Source organism: Betta splendens, chromosome 8, assembly GCF_900634795.4.
Source record: "Betta splendens chromosome 8, fBetSpl5.4, whole genome shotgun sequence".
Taxonomy (NCBI): domain Eukaryota; kingdom Metazoa; phylum Chordata; class Actinopteri; order Anabantiformes; family Osphronemidae; genus Betta; species Betta splendens.
Window position 1 is genome coordinate 1,783,696 of NC_040888.2, and position 21,576 is coordinate 1,805,271.

A 21,576-nucleotide genomic window follows, 5' to 3' on the forward strand; every position below is an offset into this window, starting at 1 on the left:
CCAGGGGTGGAAGTCACACCACACCACGCATCACACGTCTGCTCGGTGCGCTGCAGGACCAGTCTTACTGTTCTTGTTTCATATTGTACTTGGTGTGAGCTTCTTTCCGTTTGTGTGTTCTTCCTGTCTTGTATTAGTGGTCTCGTGGTCCTTCTGGGTTTTCTTCTACTTCCTGTGAGCTTCTTATAATTTGTGTGTCTCTCAGTTCCCGTGTCTTGTGTCTTTCTTCATGTCCAACTGCCCTGCATGTGTCTAATTCCCACTTGTGCATGTGTTTGTATGTTTGATTTGTCAACACTCCACTGATGGCAGAGCCACGCACAAATTAGTTTATCCCTCAGATACTGTTTTGTACTGTACAGTTGTTGGTACGATGATGTGATTATGAGTGTGTGTGTGTGTGTGTGTGTGTGTGTGTGTGTGTGTGTGTGTGTGTGTGTGTGTGTGTGTGTGCACAACAATTTAAATTATAAATCAGATGTAAACAAGTTAAAAATAACAACTGGAAAAATCCATGCTAATCTCTATAACCTGTAGTTAGTGTTTCACCCTCTGGGCAACAGGAGCAACAGGCGCTTATGTTAGAGGAATCTACTGTACGTTACAGGATTAAGACACAAAGGATAAAATGTTTTATATAAGTTGGTAGTTTAGGTTCATATGACTGTTCAGTAGTATTTCTAGTAGTCGTAGCATTTTGAATATATAATAATTTCACAGGAGTGCTGCTACGTTTAGTTACAGTTATGAGAGTGAAGCATGGAGTTGTAAATACGTATAAGACTATAAATGCTCTCACTTGTTAATCTCGTCTGTACCGATATAACCACTAGAGAATGCCTTAGTTTAAACTGTCTCTAGCTACAGTATCATTGAAAAAACTAAAAAGACTGTGGTCAACATGGTCTCTGCTTTTATTTTGAATGCTCTACTCATCATCTCCCCGACTAGCTTCATTTCGTCACTCTACACTGGTCGCTTGGTCGCTTGGTGGCAGCAGCAGCAGCAGCCTGTGTTTATAAAGGGAATGTGGGGACGATGTGGACGTCCAGCAGATGAACCCTCCTTCGTTCTTCCAGCCCAGCGACACGGTGGACCTCATGTTCCTCAACGAGCCCAGCGTCGTGGAGAACCTGCGCGGCCGCTACGTCGCCATGAGGTTCTACCTGAGCCGGTCGCTCATCGTCTGTGTCCAGTGCCTGCGCACAGTTCAGGATCCGTGCAGGATTCGTCTTTGTCGCCTCAGACTCATCCCGGCCTCTTCCGCGTGGCCATCATCCCCTGCATCTGGCTGCTCATCTATGGCGCCACAGTGGTCCAGATATACAAGAAGAGCCTCCTCACCTCTTCTCATCTCAGACAACGCTACCATGACACGACGGCTAAGGAGGAGCTTAGAACCATGTAAAGAGGTGTCAGAGGCCACTGGTGAGTGAAGGAGGGGATGTTGGTGAAGAGGAGGCGTGTCAGTGTAGCCTGAGAGTCATTACACAGTTGTACTGTATGTGGACAGAGTGGGGCAGTTGCTGAGTGAGAAACCGCCGTGGAGCGGATTCATTTGTTCAGGGACTAGAAGAATACTTGTGAGGCCATTATGTGGATGAGCGCCGTCTGGCTGCTCGTCCTGCTGATGGATCTGCTGTGATCTGCTCAGAGGGAAATCAGCAGCAATCATCCTCTCACACGCTGTCTCTGCCTCCCCCGCCTCCCACCCTCCCCCCGCCGCGACAGAGCACAAGAACCAGTCCATGCTGATCACGCAAGGACAGCTTTCATTGACCTAGTGACCTGCATTAAACACTCCACTGGAGAATCTGGTGCCGTCCAGACCCAGAGCATGAAGAATCCAGAACTTTGCCAGTGCTGGAGCCACTGGGAGCAGAATCCAAGGCAATCCCAAGGCAAGTTTGCTTCCAGGATGTGTCCCGTGTTGCTTTTCTGCTCTGAAACAAGTCCTGTGACGGTGCGGCGTCTCGCCTCAGGCTCCCTGCAGGACCAGGTCATTCAGGCCAAGCCAGTGCTGTAGGCGTGTGTGCAGGAGGAGGGGGAGCTGGTGCGTGCACAGCTGGAGCTGAAGGAGGAGGAGGAGGAGTCACCAGGTCAGATGCATCCACAGCATCTATTAATAATGGAGTCTTCATCTGTGACCTGGGTGTTTGTGCTCCACAGAAGGAACCATGCACGCTGGCTGCACCGACACCACGCTTTACAGCACTCCTGTCCTAATCCAACTGAGAAGGAATAAACCTTTAACATCACAGTCCTGATCTTTGTAGCTCTAGTATTGATCACAGAAACAAAAAGGTATCTTATAATTAGCCATTATAAAACAATATCATTCATAAATTCAAGTTCTAACAAAGATCAAATATATAACACAATAAAATGCAGCTATTTCATACATGAACACTGAATTTATTCTCATTTTAGTTTCAGATGAATATTTCACATTTTATACAAAATCATTAGAAAATGTCTGACGCTCCCAAATCCCACGGCTCGACCTTTCTGTGGCTTCAGACACCAAAGGATTATGGGATCATGCAGCATCCTGGACCTGATGATGAGGGTCAGAGCTCTCAGCTCCGGTTCTCCACGGTCACACACCCGCAATCAGAGAGTCCGACCACTTGGACGTCATGACCTGACAACATGGTAGTGATATTTTGCCACATCTAGTTATGTACAGAGTAGATATACAGTAGGATGAGGAGTGGGGGAACCGCCTTCCAGTTCTGCTGCGTGACCTACACTGATCTTCTCCATGTATGGACACATCACTACAGTAACACCACCATGCACGGCTTCATGACACATCGCTGGTTATGTGGAGTCTTTTTCCTAAAGATCATTTATATGAGAGGTTAAAATAAAAAGGAATCAACCAACACCTGCAGGCCTGAGGAGTGGGGAGCGTCCAGCGAGCCGATGTGGGATGAGTAACATGAGCAGGGATGAGAGGAGACTACTCGCTCAGTGTTCTGCTGATGTACATGCCCAGCGCAAGCGCAAACACACACACACGCACACACAACTCTGCCTCACTTCAAAGCTTCAAATTGTCCCTTGAGCCAAATGTGCGATCCTGCGACTAGCGTGTGATTGTGAGAGGAAAGGGTTTAAAAAACAACAACATGGTACACACCTTGATTAAGATCAAAAACTCAAAACAGATTTTATTGAGCCAATGCAACGATCCCCCCTTTGAAACAAAAGAAGCCGTGACACTGGGGCAGAGAGGCACTTACACAATCACGGGCATTAGACACAGTGTCTGCATCTGTGTGTGTGTGTGTCTCTCTCTCTTTATCTGAGACACAGCTACATTTTTCTTTTTTAAATCAAACATCCAACGCACACACTCAGTTACTCCTTGGAGCGTGTTTCTAGCAGTTGGCACATGTACATGCAAAGCGTGAATTGGCCTGCACAGGCAAAACTAAGGGAAGAGGCAGAAACACAGACATGTATGTGAAGTGATGGATGCACAGACAGGCTCACTGCGAGTGTTTAAAAACACCCCCCCCATCTCCGATCCTGCCCCTGCTCCCCTCGGGTCTCGTGTTCATAGCAGCACCAGAGGAGCCCTCTGATTGGTGGGTACAGTTAACTCAGTCGGTTTCCAGGATGAGTGGCGGCTGCTCGTTCTCTTCCTCCAAACGCAAGTCACTGAGGTCATCTTCTAAGCCCGCCCCCCCCACGGCACCCTGTTCTTCGCAGTAACCTAGGAAAGGAGAGGTCAAAAGTCAAATATTGACTTCCACAGTCCTGTGAAAAAGAAACAAGAGTGATTTAATTTTACAGTCAATAAAACCACAGCAAGAAATGTGCAAAATATCAAGAATAAAATAAAACATGATAATATAGGAATCCTTTTTATTCAAACATTTACACTGCATTTTAGAAAAATAATAGTCTGCTTGGAAATGCAACCGCCCAAGACATCTGAGTAGCTGTATCATATCAGCAGAAAGATTCCTGACTTACCTTTAGTCGCAGCAGCACTGTAGGTTTGGGCCACAAGTGGGCGATCATGTGATCCCTGCTCAAGGATTTCATTAGGCGGCTCAGTGCTGCCGTCTAACCTGAAGTCAGTGAGAAGCACATTCAGTATCACAGACTGTCAGGTAGGTGTGTGTCTGTGTGTGTGTGTGTGCATACCTGTGCTGCTTCATGAGTGTGCACTCTCCTCCCTCTTGTGGATCCAGGTTGTACAGATACAAATACCCATCCGCTGCTGCAACCAATAATCTGGGGATTTTCTGGATCCTAATTAAACACATAAATAACAGTTTAAATTGATTTTTTAAAATGGAAACTATTTGTCTTCCCAGCGTTCCCTTATCAGTTACATGCACAGGCCTCATGGAAGCGTTTGTGAAGAAGCTTTCAGGGGATTCAACAAGTTAAATTCTCACTCAGAGAATCACTGTGTTCATATTAGAGACCTTTACGACGCTGTAGAGCTATAAATATTAGTGAGGAAGAGTGATGTGACAATAGTAAACACTGCCAAGTGTTGCTTTGTTCAGTGTGTCTGTCTGCAGCTCATCCTTGATGAACACAGAACAGCAACGTCAGAGGAGTCCAACGTCCAGGAGTCTAAGATGTGTGGACTCACACAGCTAAGGCGCAGATGTTCTTGTGGCCACAGAAGGGCAGTCGCACGGTGGCGAAGGCTCGTCCCTGTGTGAACATCTCTGTGACCTGGGAAGGCAGGTAGGTGGTGGACGCCATCAGGACCTTGCCCAGGTAGCCGCCCCACGTGGTGGGCTCCTCTGCAGGCCTGAAAGTACACACTCAGGGTTTGTGTTTCTGTTTAACATGAATGCAGATGCCTCCGAAAGCCAAGCATGTGAGACCGGGACCGTATGAACACAGGTGTGTACGTACACATACTTCTCCTTCTGTGTCTCTAGTTTGAAGATGTGGACCGTCTCTGTGTTGCTGGAGGCAGACAGGTACAGGCCTTCCATGCTGAAAGCCAGCGAACAGATGCTCACGCACCTGACATGAGAAACACAATGAAATCAAACCATGTATGTGCAGAAATGCAGAACCACGATAATGAAGCACAGTTAAACATTTTTTATTTTCCCCACAAATAAACTAACTGCAGCACATCTTGCATTAAATCTCTTCTACCTCTTGACTCCTCTTCGAAACTCAAAGAGTTTCTGTCCCTCCGGGATTGAGAAGACACGAATGACTGTGCCCTGAGGAACGGAAACAAACAATCTATAAGAGGATGACAACAAAAGGAGCAGCAACAGCAGGGATCCAAGTTTCCTCCGGCACAAAACAAAATAACACACAAATAAAGCACTTCCACAGCAGGGCAGCGCACTGTATAATGATTGCCTCACCTTCTCTGAGGCCGTGGCCAGTTTGGTTCCACTGGCATCAAAAGCCAAAGCCGCTAATGGGCTGTCATGGGCTGGAATCATGTTAGCGGCTCTCTGGAAAACACGCGCGCGCGCGCACACACACACACACGCACATTAGCATGTCCTACTAAACCCAAACACCACCTGATAAAAGAACGAGGACAGAGTCTAACAGATTTAACAGATCAAATATTAATTCAGCTTTTACTTCTTTGTAACAAGGACCACACTCAACACCAGTCACTCACTAAACAACTGGGTCCCTCTAGGGACGAAGCGTCAGGCTCCGGTTTGGTGACCTACCAGGTTCACGGTGTCAAAGACTTGAACTTCGCCTATTGTAGCGCTGCCGGGATACGCCAGGTAACAGTTATCATTGCTAATGGAAAGAGAACACAATCCTGGGAACAAAAACACAAGGCAAATAAATGAAACATAACAAAATAATGCGTTTTAGGAGTTTTTATGACCTGAATAATACTAAAATGACTGTTAGATAATACTCTGCCATAGACAAAACACTAACAATAGTTTTGCAGCATGACTTCTTTTAACGTTGTGCCTGTACTAAAGCTCAGACAGTGGTGGCAGTAAGAGGCCGCGTTGTTAAACTAACAAACAAAGAGAAACTGAAATCCTGAGCAGTGATGCATTCCTGGTTTCACTATGAGCAAACAACTCTCCCTTCTCACCTGAAGGGTTCGGTGGAGTCTCTCTGATAGTGTGCAGCACTTTCATATCTCGGATGTTGTGAATGTAAAGTGACTCTTCCAGACACACAATCAGTCTCTGTCGAGGACACAAAGTCAGACGGCTGCATTTTAGTGTGCACAACGCTAACACAAGCTCCTCTGTTATCTAAACAACATGGAGCCCTGCAGGGCGCCGGTTTGCCTGCTTCTTCCTACCTGTCTGTTGAGTTTGACTGCAAGGATGGTGTTGGAATACGAGTAGTTGCAGATCTCAGTTCCCTTTTTGAAGTGACAGACTTTGAGCTTCCTGGGGGCCTTCAGGCTCACGATGGCCACCAGACTGCTGGAGAACAGACGCTCCACAATGCAAACATCCTCTGTGTCCGCTGCAGAGAAAACAGATAATCACTTTAAAATGCTTCCTCAGCGACTTTCACTCATCCTCTATTAACCACCTCTCTATGATCAGTGTGCACTGTTTGATTGTGTTACTGTAGATGGAGCAACTGGCTGTTGCTATTAAACAAAAGCCAGTTCAGTGAGTTGTGGCTCAAGAACGTATTTACTAAGATGAGTCACGATCCTTCTCCAACTAGACAACCTGAGTTTGCTCATTGCTCATGCAAACTTTGCACTGGCCATTCACAGCTGACCAGGAAACAAAAAGCACAGAGCATCTTGCAACACAGGGGAAAACACAGATGGTGCTTTAAAGGAAAGTGGTAATAAACACTTACTACATTCATATATCTGCTCCAACTTGTCCACAGAGGACAGAGAGAAAAATTTGTATCCGGACTTGGTGCCAACAGCCAAGGACCTGTGGAAACAACCGAAACAGACAAGATCATTATTTATCTTGACCCGCACCCACTCACGCACTGTTTAAGGCCGGATTAGTCTTTGTTTCAGGCCCAAGGGGCGTTTTAACGGACGCTGGTCCCAGTAGTTCGGGCTGGGAGCGTGTTGCAATAAGCACCAGGCCTCTGTCGTCTAGAGCGGTCTGCGGTGGAACAACTCCCCGGTTATCAACAGCATCACCACATGTGTGCGATAATTAAATGAGCCTCAGTGGAAACAGTGACCCAGTCTTCAACAATACAAGCAAACGATGCCTCCACCGTTGCGCAGATCTCAAACCCATCCGGAGGCAACAGTCACACAACAGTCTGATCAGCTACGTCCATTCACCGTGTGCTGATTAGAACATAGATCACGTTTAAGTCAATATTACGTCACACTGTACAGATGTATTGTTGCTAAAGTTAGCCTTAGCATCGTGTTAGCTCCACAGCCACACTGGTGAACTGCGATTTTAAACATATAAAGAAGATCAGAGATTTTACACAGTCCGCTAACAGCAGCCTGCAGCAGCAGCCGCTTCAACCGTTAGCTAACACATTTATGCTATTTCACCCGGGGCCACATCTCTCTGCGAGACGCCCGGGCAGCCTGGACTCGGCTAGCCAGCTAGCACGAGCTAGCTGCTCGGCACAGGCCATCGGGTCCCCCGACCCTGCCTTACGTGTTGTCCTGGTTGAAGTTGGCGAAGAGGAGCTGGCTTCCGCCAACGTCCCCGCTTTGACTAGCCAGGTTCATGGGTCCGGTACCATCGATGTTCAAGCTCCGGTAGAAACAGCAGCGGTTGGGCTCAGCAAGGAGAAACGGACCACGAGAGACGAGCGTCACGGAGCCATCCTGCGTTCTGGCCCCGCTCTAGCGATTGTTGTTGTTTGTTAGAGGGGCTGCTGTTGGCACTGCGCATGCGCAAGGCGCAGAGCGAGGCACATTTAAGAAGACAGTACACGTTTCGACGTACTCGACCGTAGTGTTAATTATTATAAAGTCTTACACTCGGAATGTGACTCGCAATCATTTTTATATCTAACAATCATTGTCAGTTCTACACGAGACGGCAAACATGATGAAACGCTGCTCTTTGGAGAGACACGATTCCTCGTGTAATGCGCCACAGCGCCGCCTACCGGCGCCTGGTTGAACAAGAGTAGCAGAGGGTCACAGCAGTGTCTAGTGTTTAAAATGAAGAATAACCAAATTTAAGCTGCCCAGCAGCCGAAGGTGCAGCTCAGGGCGCTGTGGGAGGTGCTGTTTATGACGTCTAGTGTTCAGATCCAGCTCCCTCTCACCTCCTCCACTGAGGCGGTGGAGAAGAACTGACCCTCATCCTCTGCAGATTCACAGTGTTATTCAATATCACAGCTTGAAGTGGAAAGTGGAAGCTGAAATGTGACAGAGACTTTGCACATCTGAGTGATTTTTTTTTCAGTTTCAAGTCTGTGCATGTCACAGTGCGACGCTCACACCGGAGCTGCTCGGTGAATTATCTGAATGTCCACTGATATGCACTGTGATCACTGAAGACAAAACGCAGAAGAGAGGCATGCAATTAAAAGTTTTAAGCCCATGGTGGTGTTTCAGGTGTGTCCTTTAAACCAACGCAGAGCTTCTCCACCTGCAGAGGTCCAACATGCTGTGCACTCACCCTCACACCAAATGAACACCAAGGGTTTGTAACAGATGCAAAGCTGCAAAGTTAGAGGTGGTTGTAAGACGAAATATCATTTATTTATTAACAGATTAAGGACCCGTGTTTACAGGGCACACAGAGAATGTTGCTGCGTGCGGCCTCTGCCTTTAACATTTGAGTGTTATCTGTAAACACAGCTGGGAGCGAGTGTGTGATGGGTTCTGTGTGACTTGTTTGCATGTCTGTGTTTGCACAATGTATCTGTTCTGTGTCACAGCTGCCGCCCGCTGCTATTGTTGGATAACGTTTAATTTTCCATTCGCCGCGTGCCTGTGTGTTGTTTGATGAAAAACACGAGTGGATCTGTAGAATGAAGTTCATGCACACAAACAAAGCGTGGCACCAGTTGTCTCATTGACCTTTTCATGCACTGAATGCTCCGCTACGGTCGCTCTGTTACACAGCCTTCTTACACCAACCATCCACAGCTGAACATAAAGATGCAGGACTGCTGAACTGTCGGGGAGGGGTTGTTGCTCGCTGGTGCGTTATCGTCAGCCAGGAGAGAGGAAGGGGAGGGAGCGAGGGAGGGAGGGAGGGGAGGAGGGGTCACAAACATCCTGCAAACACATCTGAGAATCGGAACACAACTCTGCACAGTTTCCTCTCGCGCGCTGGAAGCGGCCCCTGCTCCGCCGCGTGGCGCGTGGCTGCGCTCCCCCACTCTCTCCTCGCACAGTGGACCAGTTGTTGCTGCGCCGCGCGCACAGGTCGCCGCCCCCGCTGAAGCTCCGCGTGCACGCTCGGACGCACGGCGCTGGGACGTCCGGAACGGGAACCCGATCCGTGGATGAGGCGACGCTCGCTCACGCGCCGCCGTTCGTGGACAGAGCGCGCGCACGTGGACTACGCACACGATGGACTTCAAGAGGACAAAATTCGGAAGGTAATTTTACTTTGCGGTGAAAGTGTTTCCCAGTGTTTGTGTCCTGCACCGGATCATGCGCACCAGTGCGCACGGACGCTCGGAGGGACGTTATGGATTAGTGTGTTTATGCGAGTGACTTAACGTCAGTCCTTTTATGGTTTAAAAGGAAAAGTTTAAAACTACTTCAAATAGCAACTATTATTATTAACTGTTATCATTTCCAATTTTTCCCATTATTATTTTATTTATAACGGTTTTATATCATGTGCTGCATCGTTACATTAAATTACAGCCGAGCAGGAACCAGAGGGAAATAAAAGCAATAAACACACAAAACACACAAAACACATAATATGTGTTAAAACTGCTTGGTCGTCTGTGAGGATTAGACTGAACCTTCAGACTCCAGGTTCTCAGGCACAAACCAGAACGAGAAGCAGCTAAAATGAGCGGAGGAGTAGCTGCGACTGCATGAAGTCACTGAGGTGCGTGTTACACAACACAGGTGTCTCCTCAGTCACAGCAGGAACGCGTCCTGTGCAAACAGCTCAGGACATTTTACGACTTAACTGACTTAAATCCAACCTCCCGGAAACAGTGACACTGTCAGTGATTTATATTCAGATAAAGAGCAGCAGTTTAATAAAGGGGGATAAATAAGCACATCAACTACATGTAAACTGGAAATTAATGAGCTTTTGCTCAAACCTCAATAAAACTGCAACGCTTGGTTTTCACTTTCACAGCATTAAATATCATTTGGTTTGTGTTGGGACATGATGCACGTGGAGCTGGAGGAGGGAGGTCGAATTCCTCTCAGAAGCAATCATCAGTCAGCGTGTGTGTGTGTGTGTGTGTGTGTGTGTGTGTGTGTGTGTGTGTGTGTGTGTACTTTGTAAAGCAGCTCTATCCCTTTTCCAGCAGAGATCAAGTTCCTCTCCTCCGGGATTCAAACTCTGGTTCTCACGATTATCACCATCCCACACACACACATACACACACACACACAGAGACACACACACAGAGACACACACACGCACACACACACACACACACACACACACACACACACACACACACACGCACACACACACACACGCACACACGCACACACACACACACACACACACACACACACACACACACACACACACACACACACACACAGCCCTCGATTCTGTCAGCGGATGGAATGTACTGTAATGAGCTTCATTAACCAAAGCATTCACTTTGTGGGGTGAATACATCCAGGGAGCGTGTGCAAAGAGAGAAAAGAGGGACAACAATGTCTGGTTTGATCAGAGCCTGTAAACCTCCTCCACCTCCTCCTCTTCCTCCTCTTCCTCCTCTTCCTCCTCTTTCATCACACACAGAGTTGTTTCATAAGTGATTAGAGGACATCAAAGTGTTGCGTTCAGGTCCGTTGTTGGAGCTACACAAGCTCTGGATTTGCTGCTCTCTTGTTCTGATAAAATATGGATGCACAACACAAACTGGCCCTTATTCACACAAAGAAGCAGGAACGACGAGGGCACCAACTGGGGGTTTTCTACTGAGGCAGGTGTCTGGACGTGATGGAATCCAAGGGACGGGAGACACGCCCACAGACGAAGCACAAAGAGTCAACAGAGACAAAGTCCAAACCAGCAGAGCATGGGGATGAACTGTGGGGGGTTATTTATGTGTGTGTGTGTGTGTGTGTGTGTCTGTCTGTGTGCGTGTGTCTGTCTGTCTGTGTGCGTGTGTGTGTGTGTGTGTGTGTGTGTGTGTGTGTGTGTGTGTGTGTGTGTGTGTGTGTGTGTGTGTGTGTGTGTGCGAGCCTGCTCAGGTTCATCCTGCACAACAACCCGGGGTCACGTCCTGTTTGCTCTTGTGCAGAGTCATGGTTTAGATGCCACCCTTGCTCCGCGTAAACATCTTACAGCGTTTCATTTAAATTACGTTTCATGTTGACTTTTAAGGACAAACTCAGATTGTGAACATGAAACGATTCAGGGCTGAATCTCAGCTCTTCACTTCTGTGACCTCGTATTAGCTTCACTTTGTGCTGTCCGCTCGCTTCACTGTGCAGAGTTAATGGACCATCACAAACTGTAGTGGGGAGTGTGTGTGTGTGTGTGTGTGTGTGTGTGTGTGTGTGTGTGTGTAATCGAATGAGGCAGCTGACCGACCGACACCTGTGGCCCCTGTGTGAGGAGCTGTGTCTCCAGATGTGTTTCTCCCTGTGAGCTGGGAGAGAGACTTAGTGCTGATTAAACAGCCTCCGCAACGCAACGCAACGCAACGCAACGCAACGCAACGCAACGCAACGCAACGCAACGCAACGCAACGCAGGCAGTGAATAGTTAATGATCAGTCGTGTCCTGACAGGATGACATTGCTGGTGACCATGGCACTACGATTGTTGCCACGGTAACAGCGTGTCACGCTCCAAATTCCAACAGCGTGATGTGGATTACTGACTAAAAATCCTTCACAAATGACCCCCCCCCCCCACACACACACACATGCATTAGGATGATGCATTCACTTACCCTAACTGAAGAACAGTGAACAAACTCAATACAAGATTCAAACATTTAACAGTTCAGCTCCTGTGCAGATGAGAACTAAGAACTGATTACTGAAATTAGAACATTCAATACATTTCTTTGATGTAGAAACTGGGTCTTTTTAGCAGTATTTGTCGTTCATGGCCTAAATGTTTTAAAGGCTGGTTTCCTGTAAAGATAATAAAACAGACGAAGGCCGTTTATGGGCTCACAGTCACACATTAACCCTCATTTATCGTCAAACTCCTCCCTCAGGTTCATGAACTGCCGGGTTCCATCCTGTAAGAGATACCAGCCCACAGAGTACGAACACGCCGCCAACTGCGCCACGCACGGGGTGAGTTCTGCAGAACCCAGTCCAGTGGGCGGTCCCGGCCGGACCGGGACCCTCGGCCTCCTGCGCTGGAGTGGAGGCAGTGGGCTGTAATCTGTGCCCCAGCTCTAATCCGCTCTAATCCCTGCACCTCTGCCTCACAGAGCAAAGCGCTGTGAAGCACTCAGATCAGGGATTTTATTCTGGAGCAACTCAAATGCAAAGATCCCACAGTGGATGAAGCCCCAGAAGCATCCATGTGTCTGTGTCTGTGCTGCTGCTGAAGGACTCCAGTTTATGCTCATACGTCTGTTATCTGTCTGTTGCTGCTTTGAATCATTGCTACCGTAGCAGTGAGTCTAAACCAGTGTGCTTCTGGTTCTGGTCCCAGCTCTGGATCCTCCCCAGCATGGTGGGCGGCTCTGTGCTCTACTTCCTGTCTGTGGACCGGTGGCACCGCGTCGCTGCCGGGCTCTACGGCAGCGGCCTCACCGGCCTCTTCATCACCTCCACGCTGTTCCACGCGGCCGCCTGGAAGATCGGCCACCTCAGGTGCGTGCGACGCCTTCACCGGGTCCAGGGCCGGGTCCGGACCCGAGGCCTGATCTTGTGCTTTGCTCTCTGTGTAGGAGCCTGGAGCAGCGGTTCCACATGTGCGACCGAATGGCCATCTACTTCTTCATCGCCGCCTCCTACTGCCCCTGGTGGGTCACGCGTTCACACCGATGGACGCAGCTTGTGGCGGCGCTGACCTCTGCCTCCTTGTCCCCAGGCTGATGCTGCGGGAGCTGGGGCCCTGGACCTGCCACATGCGCTGGCTGATCTGGGTCATGGCCTGCGTGGGATCCGCGTACGTCGCCTTCTTCCATGAGAGGTAACGTGCCGCCCTCGGCCCCTGCGTTCTGCGTCCTGTGCTCACGCAGACGCTGGGCCGCTGTTTGTGTGCAGGTACAAGCTGCTGGAGCTGCTGGGCTACGTGGCAATGGGAGCGGTTCCAGCGCTGGTCGTTCTGTCCATGGTGAGCTTTTCATATCTCTGCTGTGTGAAACGTCTAAGCCGAGTCCTGGTTCAACAGGATTCCTGTTACAGGGCGGCAGCGTCTCAACAGGCAGACGAAGGGTTACCTACAAACCAGCTTAACACTCATTAGTGGTGGATGAATTATTGAATGGGCCTCTGTAGAAAGTGACTAGTTTGGTTCAGAGACACTGGCCTTGAACAGACTGACGCAGATGTTCCGCTAGTGCAGGTGGAGCGTGCGGGCGTGTGCGAGCTGGCCGCCGGCGGCGTCTTCTACGCGGTGGGCGTGGTCTTCTTCAAGAGCGACGGCCTGGTGCCCTTCGCGCACGCCATCTGGCATCTGTTCGTGGCGGCCGGCGCAGGCATTCACTACTACGCCATCTGGAGGTACCTGTACGTCGCCGGGCCGCTGCTGCAGACGTCCAGGTGACAGGACACGAACCATCACATCACTGAACCCCACTCAGAATATACCTGGAGACACGGAGGCCGAGCGGCCGGTTCTCAGACTGGACCAAAGCCCTGGACCAGTGCACGTCCAGCCTCTCAGCTCCTGACAGTTGGAACTCTGCTGATTGAGACTGGGCTGAAGTGAGGTTCAGTCAAAGCCAAAGCTGTCCCTGTGTGGACACTGGCTGCGATGCCACCTCCTCTAGTTAATGTGAGTCAGGAGACGCCACCGTTACTGAGCCAAATGTTCAGGACTCACATTCCGGATCTGATTTGAAGAGACGTTTAAGACGACGTTTGAATCGGAGATGGTTGTGTTTTATACAACTGTATTCAGACTGTTTGAATTTAGTAAGTTTCAAATTTAAATTTAAGAGGTGGTCGCTCATTTTGTGTTGCACTTTTACACGAGTTATGAATAAACAGATCGATTTAATTGAGGTTGATAGATTTTTATTTGATCTTTTTCTGTAATCAGCTTCCAGGCACAGAAGATTAGTTCGGAACATTTGTTTTCTTGATCTGTGTATTTCTGTGAAATCGCACATATTAAAGAAGAGACATCATGTTACACGTATGGGATGTGTGCGTTTTGTGTATATAATTTTTTTTACAGAAGTCTTGTCCCTCTTTCCACTCCGAGCGTTGCTGTAAAGATGACGACGTGTGCAGCCTCACGCCGTCTGTGACTGCGTGAGGCTGGTGAGAGCTCGCATTTGCAGGGGCATGGACACGTTGGCGTCTCTGTGCCACTGTGGCGTGTTGACATGTGCAGACGGGGACAGGACGCTCTGCGCCACACCAGGGGTCTTCAGCAGCGACCACAGCTCCTCGCCTCGCGTTACTATGGCAACGAGGTCATCCTCATCCGAGCACCAGGCGACGGGGCCATTTCTAGTTACCGATCTTAGCTTGGAGAGGAAGAGAGACACCCTGAACAGCAAAGACATTTAGGTTAATGACTGCAGACGTGCGTGTCGGAGAGAAATATCAAAACTCTGATGTCCGTCACCTGGGTATGAGGTCATGTGACCGTGACGCCAGCTTAGCAAGAGCGCTCATTAGGGTGGTGATGACCCTAGGGGCAGGATGAAGCGACCCCGACGGCTGCGTGGAAGACGTTATCTCAAACAGCACCGCCTCCAGCGTCTCAAAACAGGACGTGATGAGCCTCACTGAGCAGCGAGAGTCACATGACACAGAGAGGTACTCGCCCAGCACCCACACCTGAGTTTCAGACAAGATGAGTTCTGTTTGTACTCTACTGTTTGAGCCTTATTAAGCATTAGAACAGAGGTATTAGACGCTTAGGGAGGTATGAAAATCAGTGCAGAACAGATTCATTACCACGTGTGTGTACATTTCCTCTTTGCTGTAGACGTTGGCGGTGGCTCCGGCAAACTCCAGCAGCTCGTGGGACTGGTCCACTACCAGTGAGGGCTGCTGCTTACACAGCCTGAGCAGGTGGCAGCTGAACACCCTGCAGGAGTCAAAGTTTAAAACGAAGGCTTCTACACAGCACAGGCTTCATGTGTGCTGTGAGTGTAGACACACCTGTGGACATCTCTGACGTATGTAGGGACGTTGAGGAGGAGGCTACTTCTCTCCAGCATCACCAGAATCAGGTGAGCCAAAAGCTTCTGATCAGCCACCTGAAAACAACAACACATTACACTTTTATTTTATAGCGGTTACATTTATTGATAAAAAGAACATTTGATCTCTTTACCGTAACAACTGTGTTGAAAAAAATGTGTAACAGCACAGGAACAGTCTTAGCACACTGAACAACTCTTGGCCAGTCAGCTGCCTCAGCGAGGCGCTCATGGAGCGTGCTCAGTCTGTCAATTGTGTCACCTGTGGAGAGAAAGCGCAGGCGTTTAATGAGCGAAGTAATGCATTATACTCATGCAGCACTCTTCCTGTGACTGATCACCTGAGCCCGATTCCTCTCGAAGCAGGAAAAGGAAAAGTCCTCGAAATGCCGGGCTTCGAAACGCATCCAGGGAAATAAGGCTGCGTCCGCCAGCGTCAGAGATGGGCAAACACACTGACCTGAAACGCACACGCGCATGGGCGCGCACACGCACCAGTCATTTGGTGAATTAATTTAACTGCAGTCAATGTGACAGTGTGTGAAGCAGAGACAGGCATTTGTTGTGTTGCTTCAGTGTGTGCGCCTCACCTGTGCTGCAGGACCAGTGTAGCAGAGAGACAGGGCAGGTCCAGCAGAGTATGGAGAAGCTCCACTGCAGTACCAGCTGTCACCAGAGATGGCAGCAGATCCACAAAATCAGACACCACTGCTGGGCTGTTCCACGCCAAGAACTCCAGGGAATGAACAGAAAGCTTGAGTGACTCACCCTTAGTGAAGCGTGACACGCTTCTCTCACTACTTTAGGATCTGTACATCTTAAAGTGTGCTGCTGTTTTGTCATTTTTACCTTGAGAAGGTTTGGGAAGGAGCGTGTGAACTGTGGCACTCGGAGCTGCAGGCTCTCAAGGTTCAGGCGCAGGAAGCGCAGGAGCTCGTGTGCCAGGAAAGGGTCATTGAACAGCTCGGCAGGGAATCGGCCAAACACCAGCTTCCACACACTCTCACAATCCACTGCTGCCATCTCACCTACAATAGACAAAGAACACACAAAGATACTTATTCCTAAATACTTCAGAGTATATGTGGGCATTTATATGTACACATTATATTATATTATATGTGAATTTTTATGTATTGGTGTGGATGCCCACCATGGTTGAGGTAGAACTGTGCTATGGGCAGAAGGACTCTGGCAAAGGACAGGTCTGAGCTGAGCCGACCAAAGAGCGCCTTAATGCACGGGAAGGTCCGGTAAACCAGCGAGGCGTCTTGTACACACACACAGTCCAGGATGCACACAGCCTCCACCAGGCACTAGAGGAGGAAGCAGGACAGAGACAATAGGGGCAACAGCACAACAGCAACGTCTAGTCAACCGCTGTTTTTGGAACACAAGGAAAATGTGCCAGCTTTGCTCTAATTTGTTTTCTCTATCAACCTTTATTAAGCAGAATTTTCTTTATTTTCATCAGGGACTTTCTATGTTTTTGATGTATTGTATGTGGGTGGCTAGTCAGAATCGGAAATGTTACCACAACAGATAGGTCAGCACCATCCTCTGAACTAAAGTGAGAAAAGAGTTTATTATTCACCTTTGATGCTCTAAAGCTGAGGTGGTTTCAGTGATTGATTATAATCCATATAAACATAATAAGTGGATAAGGTTAGAAATGCACTGTATAATAAACTAAACGTGTGCTCACCACTTTCTGCAGCTCTGTGTCTATCCTCCTGTGAGTCTCTGAGACAGAGAAGAAGAAAAGGTTGAAAAGTTGCAGAAATGTGTGGATTTTTGTTTGTCATGAAAAGATATAAAATACTACAAAACAAAACTTCGTCAAACAGATGTCAGCTCAGTTCTGCTGGATTATTTTGAACACACTCACTGCGGTCGCTCTGTTCGATGAGCCGCTGGCAGTACTGGAAAGCCTTTTCTCTCAGGCGCTCCTTTGGGGGCAACAGTCGGCTGGAGGAGGAAGTTGCAGAAACCATGGAAACCACTGATCCGTCCACCTCCGATCGGTCGTCTGCATGAAAGGTCACGATTAAAGGGCACTGCAATTTAAATTGATGATATTCAAAGTCCATGCGATTGCTCATTCAGATATAAGCAGGAATCCGTCACAATGATCGCAAAGGTTTTGATTATGTAAAAGCAAAGGCTGTTTTGATTTTAAAGGGCATTTACTCAAATTATACTGCTGGAGGAGGTGTGAAGCTGGTTTAAGAGTCGATCCCCGTTTTGTTTTCTTATGTCTTTGTGCACCAACTGAATGCTGGTTTCAAACCTCGCCTGTGATCTACATGTGATGGTGATGCACCTTGGAAAAAAAGAGGCATGATGTATAAAGACTTACATATTGTGGAAAAAGGGCTTAACAACAGGTTTTTGACCTCACACATGAAAACCTGAAACCCACAAATATCCAGTCAAAGATGAACACACATAAATATTCTGGTTTGACTATCATATATTTCAGTGGTACAGAGCAGTGGCATGTTAAGTGTAGCAGTTTGTCACTAATCATGTGATTCAGTCATTCATCAGTCATAGCAGTGATTCTATCATTAGCAAACTAATTTTGTTGGTTAGGCACGGAAAAGCAGAAAACAAGTCGCAGATTAGAATTTCTGGTTAGATGGTGGTGAGATAGAAGCTCTGAGTCAGGATCGTGAGATGAACTCTGCTGCTTAGTAATTATACAGAAGCTGAAGGAGTTTATTTACAGCTTCGCAGATGCACACGCAAGCAGCCAAGGTCCACAAAGTCACAAACCTTACCATTTGAAAAGGAGTGGGAGAGGGAAAGGCTGAGCTGTAGCCTGTTTGCTGGAGATGACGAAAACACACGCAGGTCATCTAAGACGAGTATGAACTTCATGGTTTCTACTACAAAGTTGATGCCTTCCGTTTGTTTCTCAGACAGTAATAACCTTCTCATGTGTGGGCAGGCACAATGCTGTTGTGTCTAACAGTAATAATGTCATACCAGTGTCAGCTGTGGCGATACCAGTGGAAACAAAGTGGTAGGTGAGAAGCCAGTTGCGCAGCATGGAAAAGGAATAAACATTCATCCACTGGTCCTCAGTGAAGCCTTGGCCCACACACAGCACTGTGAAGAAGTCCCCAGACACTGTGCCATCCAGCTCTGCTATAGGCACCGGCTAATGGAAAACATGCACCACACACAAACACATGATAAGAACAGCTGAACACATGCAGTGTGCGTTACAGGCCAGTGTGAGTGTTCATTTACCTGACGTGATCTGGGTCCTGTGAAAAACCCTCCAACGGAAGCTCCACCTCCCTGTGTGATGCTCGCATAACGCAGCCAATCAACAAGCTTCTTACTGAGCAGGGTTACGTGATCTGTAGTCATTCAGGTAAAGAGTTTCACAACTTTCCATCATGAACAAATTTTCAGTCATGAAAAATTATGCTGATCCAAACAGTCTACTACCCTCAGTGAGGCACTCAGGGCTCTGCGTCAGGATCGCGTTGAGGACCGGAAGGATGTGCATGAACATGTGAGATGGCCCTTCTGATTGACGGCATTCCAGGCTACGAAGGAGCTGAGCGCAGAAAGACGATAGCTCGGTCCTAGATCCAGCCTGTAGGAAGGTGTGTAAGACGGGTGGAAGGAATAAATAAAGAAAATAAATACATATGTTGAATATGTGGAAAGGTACAAAGAATGTGCTTAAAAGGTAACTAAATACAATACTATCTCTGTGTGACATAATTTAACTTGAATAATCAGAATACTTTGCATACCCGTGAGAGGAGCAGTGCCGCTACATGGCTGTTCAGCTGACTAATGTTCTCCTGGTTGTAGCTCAGTTCCTGACCAGAGAGAGGCAGCGTTTCTCTGAGCACAGCCGAGCAAAGCACCTGAATCAGCTCTGTTGGTGCCGAGAGCAGCGATAAAAGTCTCCTCTGAAGCTCTGAAGTCAACCTTTGGTAAATGACAACAAACACACAAAACCGTAACCTGTAGCAAAGCTAGAGCTTGCAGTTAAAGCTAAATAAATGGGTCTTCCCATGAACTAGGAAGCAAAAGAAGCCGAACAAACATAGTGAGTTTTTTTCTTTAAGTCCTGTTCACTCATCAGCCAAAGTAAGACTGAGCAGCTGGAGCTCAGGGCTTTGAGTGTAAGGAATGAGGGAGAGGTAAGACAAGGAAAGGTTATATAAAGAACCAGCTGTGAGAGTGAATGTACAGCAGCTTCATCTGGAGGTTGGAGGTTAAGGCTGGAGCTCTTACCTTCTGGTGAATTTGGTGGCAAACAGGATAACGTGCAGCCTCTGCAGAGAGTCCACCGCCTCGTGACTGAGATCCTTCGTCTGCAGCAGCTTCACCAAGCGGCTGTAGAACTTCTGCAGCTCAGGCTCCTGAATCTCCCTGGAAATGATAAACACGGCTCACCTGGTTCTGCTTCTGCGCAGCCTTCTGAGATGTTATGTCATATTTTATGTAGGAAATGGATGTCACTAATTTAATTAATAAAATTAACAGTGTTTATAGCCAACAAACATAACCAGTGCAGGCAGGTAAAGTCGTTAGCTCGTTCCGACTCAAAGCCTTTAGGACACTAAATATTTAATTAATACACCACACAGCTGATACGGAACATGAAGATTAACATACGCTTTAATTGTGGTAACTGATGTGATGAACACTGAATGTGATGTCTAACATCCGTACCCTGCTAGCTAGCTTCAGCTAAGTTAGCTTTTGGGATTTAAAATAGCAAAACGACGAAAACAACAGTTCAGGAAACAAACCGAGCGAATGAGACACGTTTCTGTTCTCGTGTGTTCTTACCTGGCTTGTTTAATTAAACTCTCTGAACCGTGAGAGTACATTTTGAGGCAGAATCATACATTCCTCTGTCACTACTGTGACAGCAGCGGAAAGTAAACAGTGCGTCGCTTATCGAGTCCTGACGGAAATCACATGACGCCACTTCTGTTCCGCTTTCACTTAGAAAACGTTCGCTAAAGAAAAAAGTGCAAGTGTTGATCTTTACAAAGATACGTATATGCAGTTAAATGTAAAGTAAAGTGTATTGAGTCCGAATTGTAGGACAATAGTTCATAGAAGAGAGGTTTGACCAGGAAAATATAGATTTAATGAATGAGAAAGGACAAAGATCAGAGTTACCTAAAGACTTAAAGTGGGGTAAAAGCAGCTCATATGATGAAAGGACGAAGTTTAACCCCTTCATGGACCGACTGGTGACCATCTGTCCAACCTCTATCCTAATTCCGTTTCTTCATAAGGCTCACTGGGTGTTGGAGCCAATGCTTGGACACCAGTTCACTACAGAGTACCACATAACAGGTTAGTTATGTGTTATAGGTTATATTATAGGCTGAATATATATTTTGATCTTAGTATTAAATGTTTAAACAATGTGTGTAAAAGTAATAGTAAAATGTGACAATCAAAGTAATATAATGTATTTAAATACTTGTGAACTTTGCACCTTCTCAATGGTCACACACAGTAAATGACGCTACACATGCAGCCACACAAGCAATAATTTCTGTATTTGGATAAAAGGCCCATAAAAACATTGTTTTGCATCTCATAGTTGCAGCGAGGGACAAGAGACCCTGGAGGAACTATTCTGCTAATATGAGTTTCAAAATTAGATAATTAACGCTTATGTAATATTCATACAAACTTTGATTGTTTGATTAAAATTGATAGTGGTTAAAATTGAAATATTGCAGTAAATGTCACAACCAAAGGTTTTCTATTCTATTTAGTTGTTCATTTTGCCTCCTGATCAAAATCCGGATCTACAACTATTGTAACTGTTTTATATTCTATTATGTTGAATAAAGCGTCAGATTTTCCTCTTTATCTTAGTTCAGTGCAAGTGAAGTGAATGAATATGCGCTGAAGTACAATTCAAACAGCATGAAGGAGAAACGACTTTACGACCGACATAAAGATAAAATAACCTTTATCAGCGGAGCCGCAAGTCAGAATGTACAAAACCCAACGACGCGGCTTTGTGAACGTACAGTGAGTAAAAGCGACCAGACAGACAGGTCACAGAGGCTGCGGAGTTTCTCTTCCTCACCTCGACGCACCGAACTTATTTCCATCTAAACTCGCAGCCCGCCTCCGCTCTCTC

At 47.4% G+C, this 21,576-nt stretch overlaps 3 protein-coding genes across 6 annotated transcripts; 1 reads left to right on the top strand and 2 right to left on the bottom strand.

Moving 5' to 3' along the window:
• Positions 1–3,150: 3,150 nt before the first annotated feature.
• Positions 3,151–7,846, bottom strand: wipi2 (WD repeat domain, phosphoinositide interacting 2). Of its 3 annotated transcripts, none has more exons than XM_029158696.3 (12): positions 7,605–7,845; positions 6,817–6,899; positions 6,296–6,465; positions 6,080–6,176; positions 5,691–5,788; positions 5,367–5,459; positions 5,146–5,216; positions 4,900–5,007; positions 4,622–4,786; positions 4,162–4,269; positions 3,988–4,085; positions 3,151–3,724 (listed from the first exon to the last, which is right to left on the bottom strand). In XM_029158696.3, exons 1-12 carry the CDS (start codon positions 7,676–7,678, stop codon positions 3,612–3,614), a joined length of 1,278 nt encoding a protein of 425 aa, XP_029014529.1. In that variant the 5' UTR covers positions 7,679–7,845; the 3' UTR covers positions 3,151–3,611. The 3 variants fall into 3 exon arrangements, with proteins under 3 accessions (XP_029014529.1, XP_029014528.1, XP_029014530.1); XM_029158695.3 differs by having other exon boundaries at positions 4,894–5,007; XM_029158697.3 differs by having other exon boundaries at positions 3,673–3,768; positions 4,894–5,007; positions 7,605–7,846.
• A 1,341-nt stretch (positions 7,847–9,187) lies between these two features.
• Positions 9,188–14,420, top strand: mmd2a (monocyte to macrophage differentiation-associated 2a). Its single transcript, XM_029158781.3, has 7 exons — positions 9,188–9,513; positions 12,303–12,384; positions 12,752–12,912; positions 12,990–13,064; positions 13,133–13,234; positions 13,309–13,378; positions 13,610–14,420. The coding sequence occupies exons 1-7, from the start codon at positions 9,485–9,487 to the stop codon at positions 13,808–13,810; spliced, it is 720 nt and encodes a 239-aa protein (XP_029014614.1). The 5' UTR covers positions 9,188–9,484; the 3' UTR covers positions 13,811–14,420.
• ap5z1 (adaptor related protein complex 5 subunit zeta 1) lies at positions 14,262–20,410 on the bottom strand. Of its 2 annotated transcripts, XM_029158537.3 has the most exons (18): positions 20,253–20,410; positions 19,692–19,829; positions 19,202–19,382; positions 18,888–19,038; positions 18,684–18,796; positions 18,417–18,591; positions 18,209–18,256; positions 17,314–17,454; positions 17,131–17,168; positions 16,579–16,741; positions 16,275–16,453; positions 16,016–16,158; positions 15,767–15,885; positions 15,560–15,687; positions 15,385–15,482; positions 15,178–15,310; positions 14,843–15,057; positions 14,262–14,763 (listed from the first exon to the last, which is right to left on the bottom strand). In XM_029158537.3, exons 1-18 carry the CDS (start codon positions 20,291–20,293, stop codon positions 14,505–14,507), a joined length of 2,463 nt encoding a protein of 820 aa, XP_029014370.1. In that variant the 5' UTR covers positions 20,294–20,410; the 3' UTR covers positions 14,262–14,504. The 2 variants fall into 2 exon arrangements, with proteins under 2 accessions (XP_029014370.1, XP_029014371.1); XM_029158538.3 differs by lacking the exon at positions 18,209–18,256.
• Positions 20,411–21,576: the final 1,166 nt, after the last annotated feature.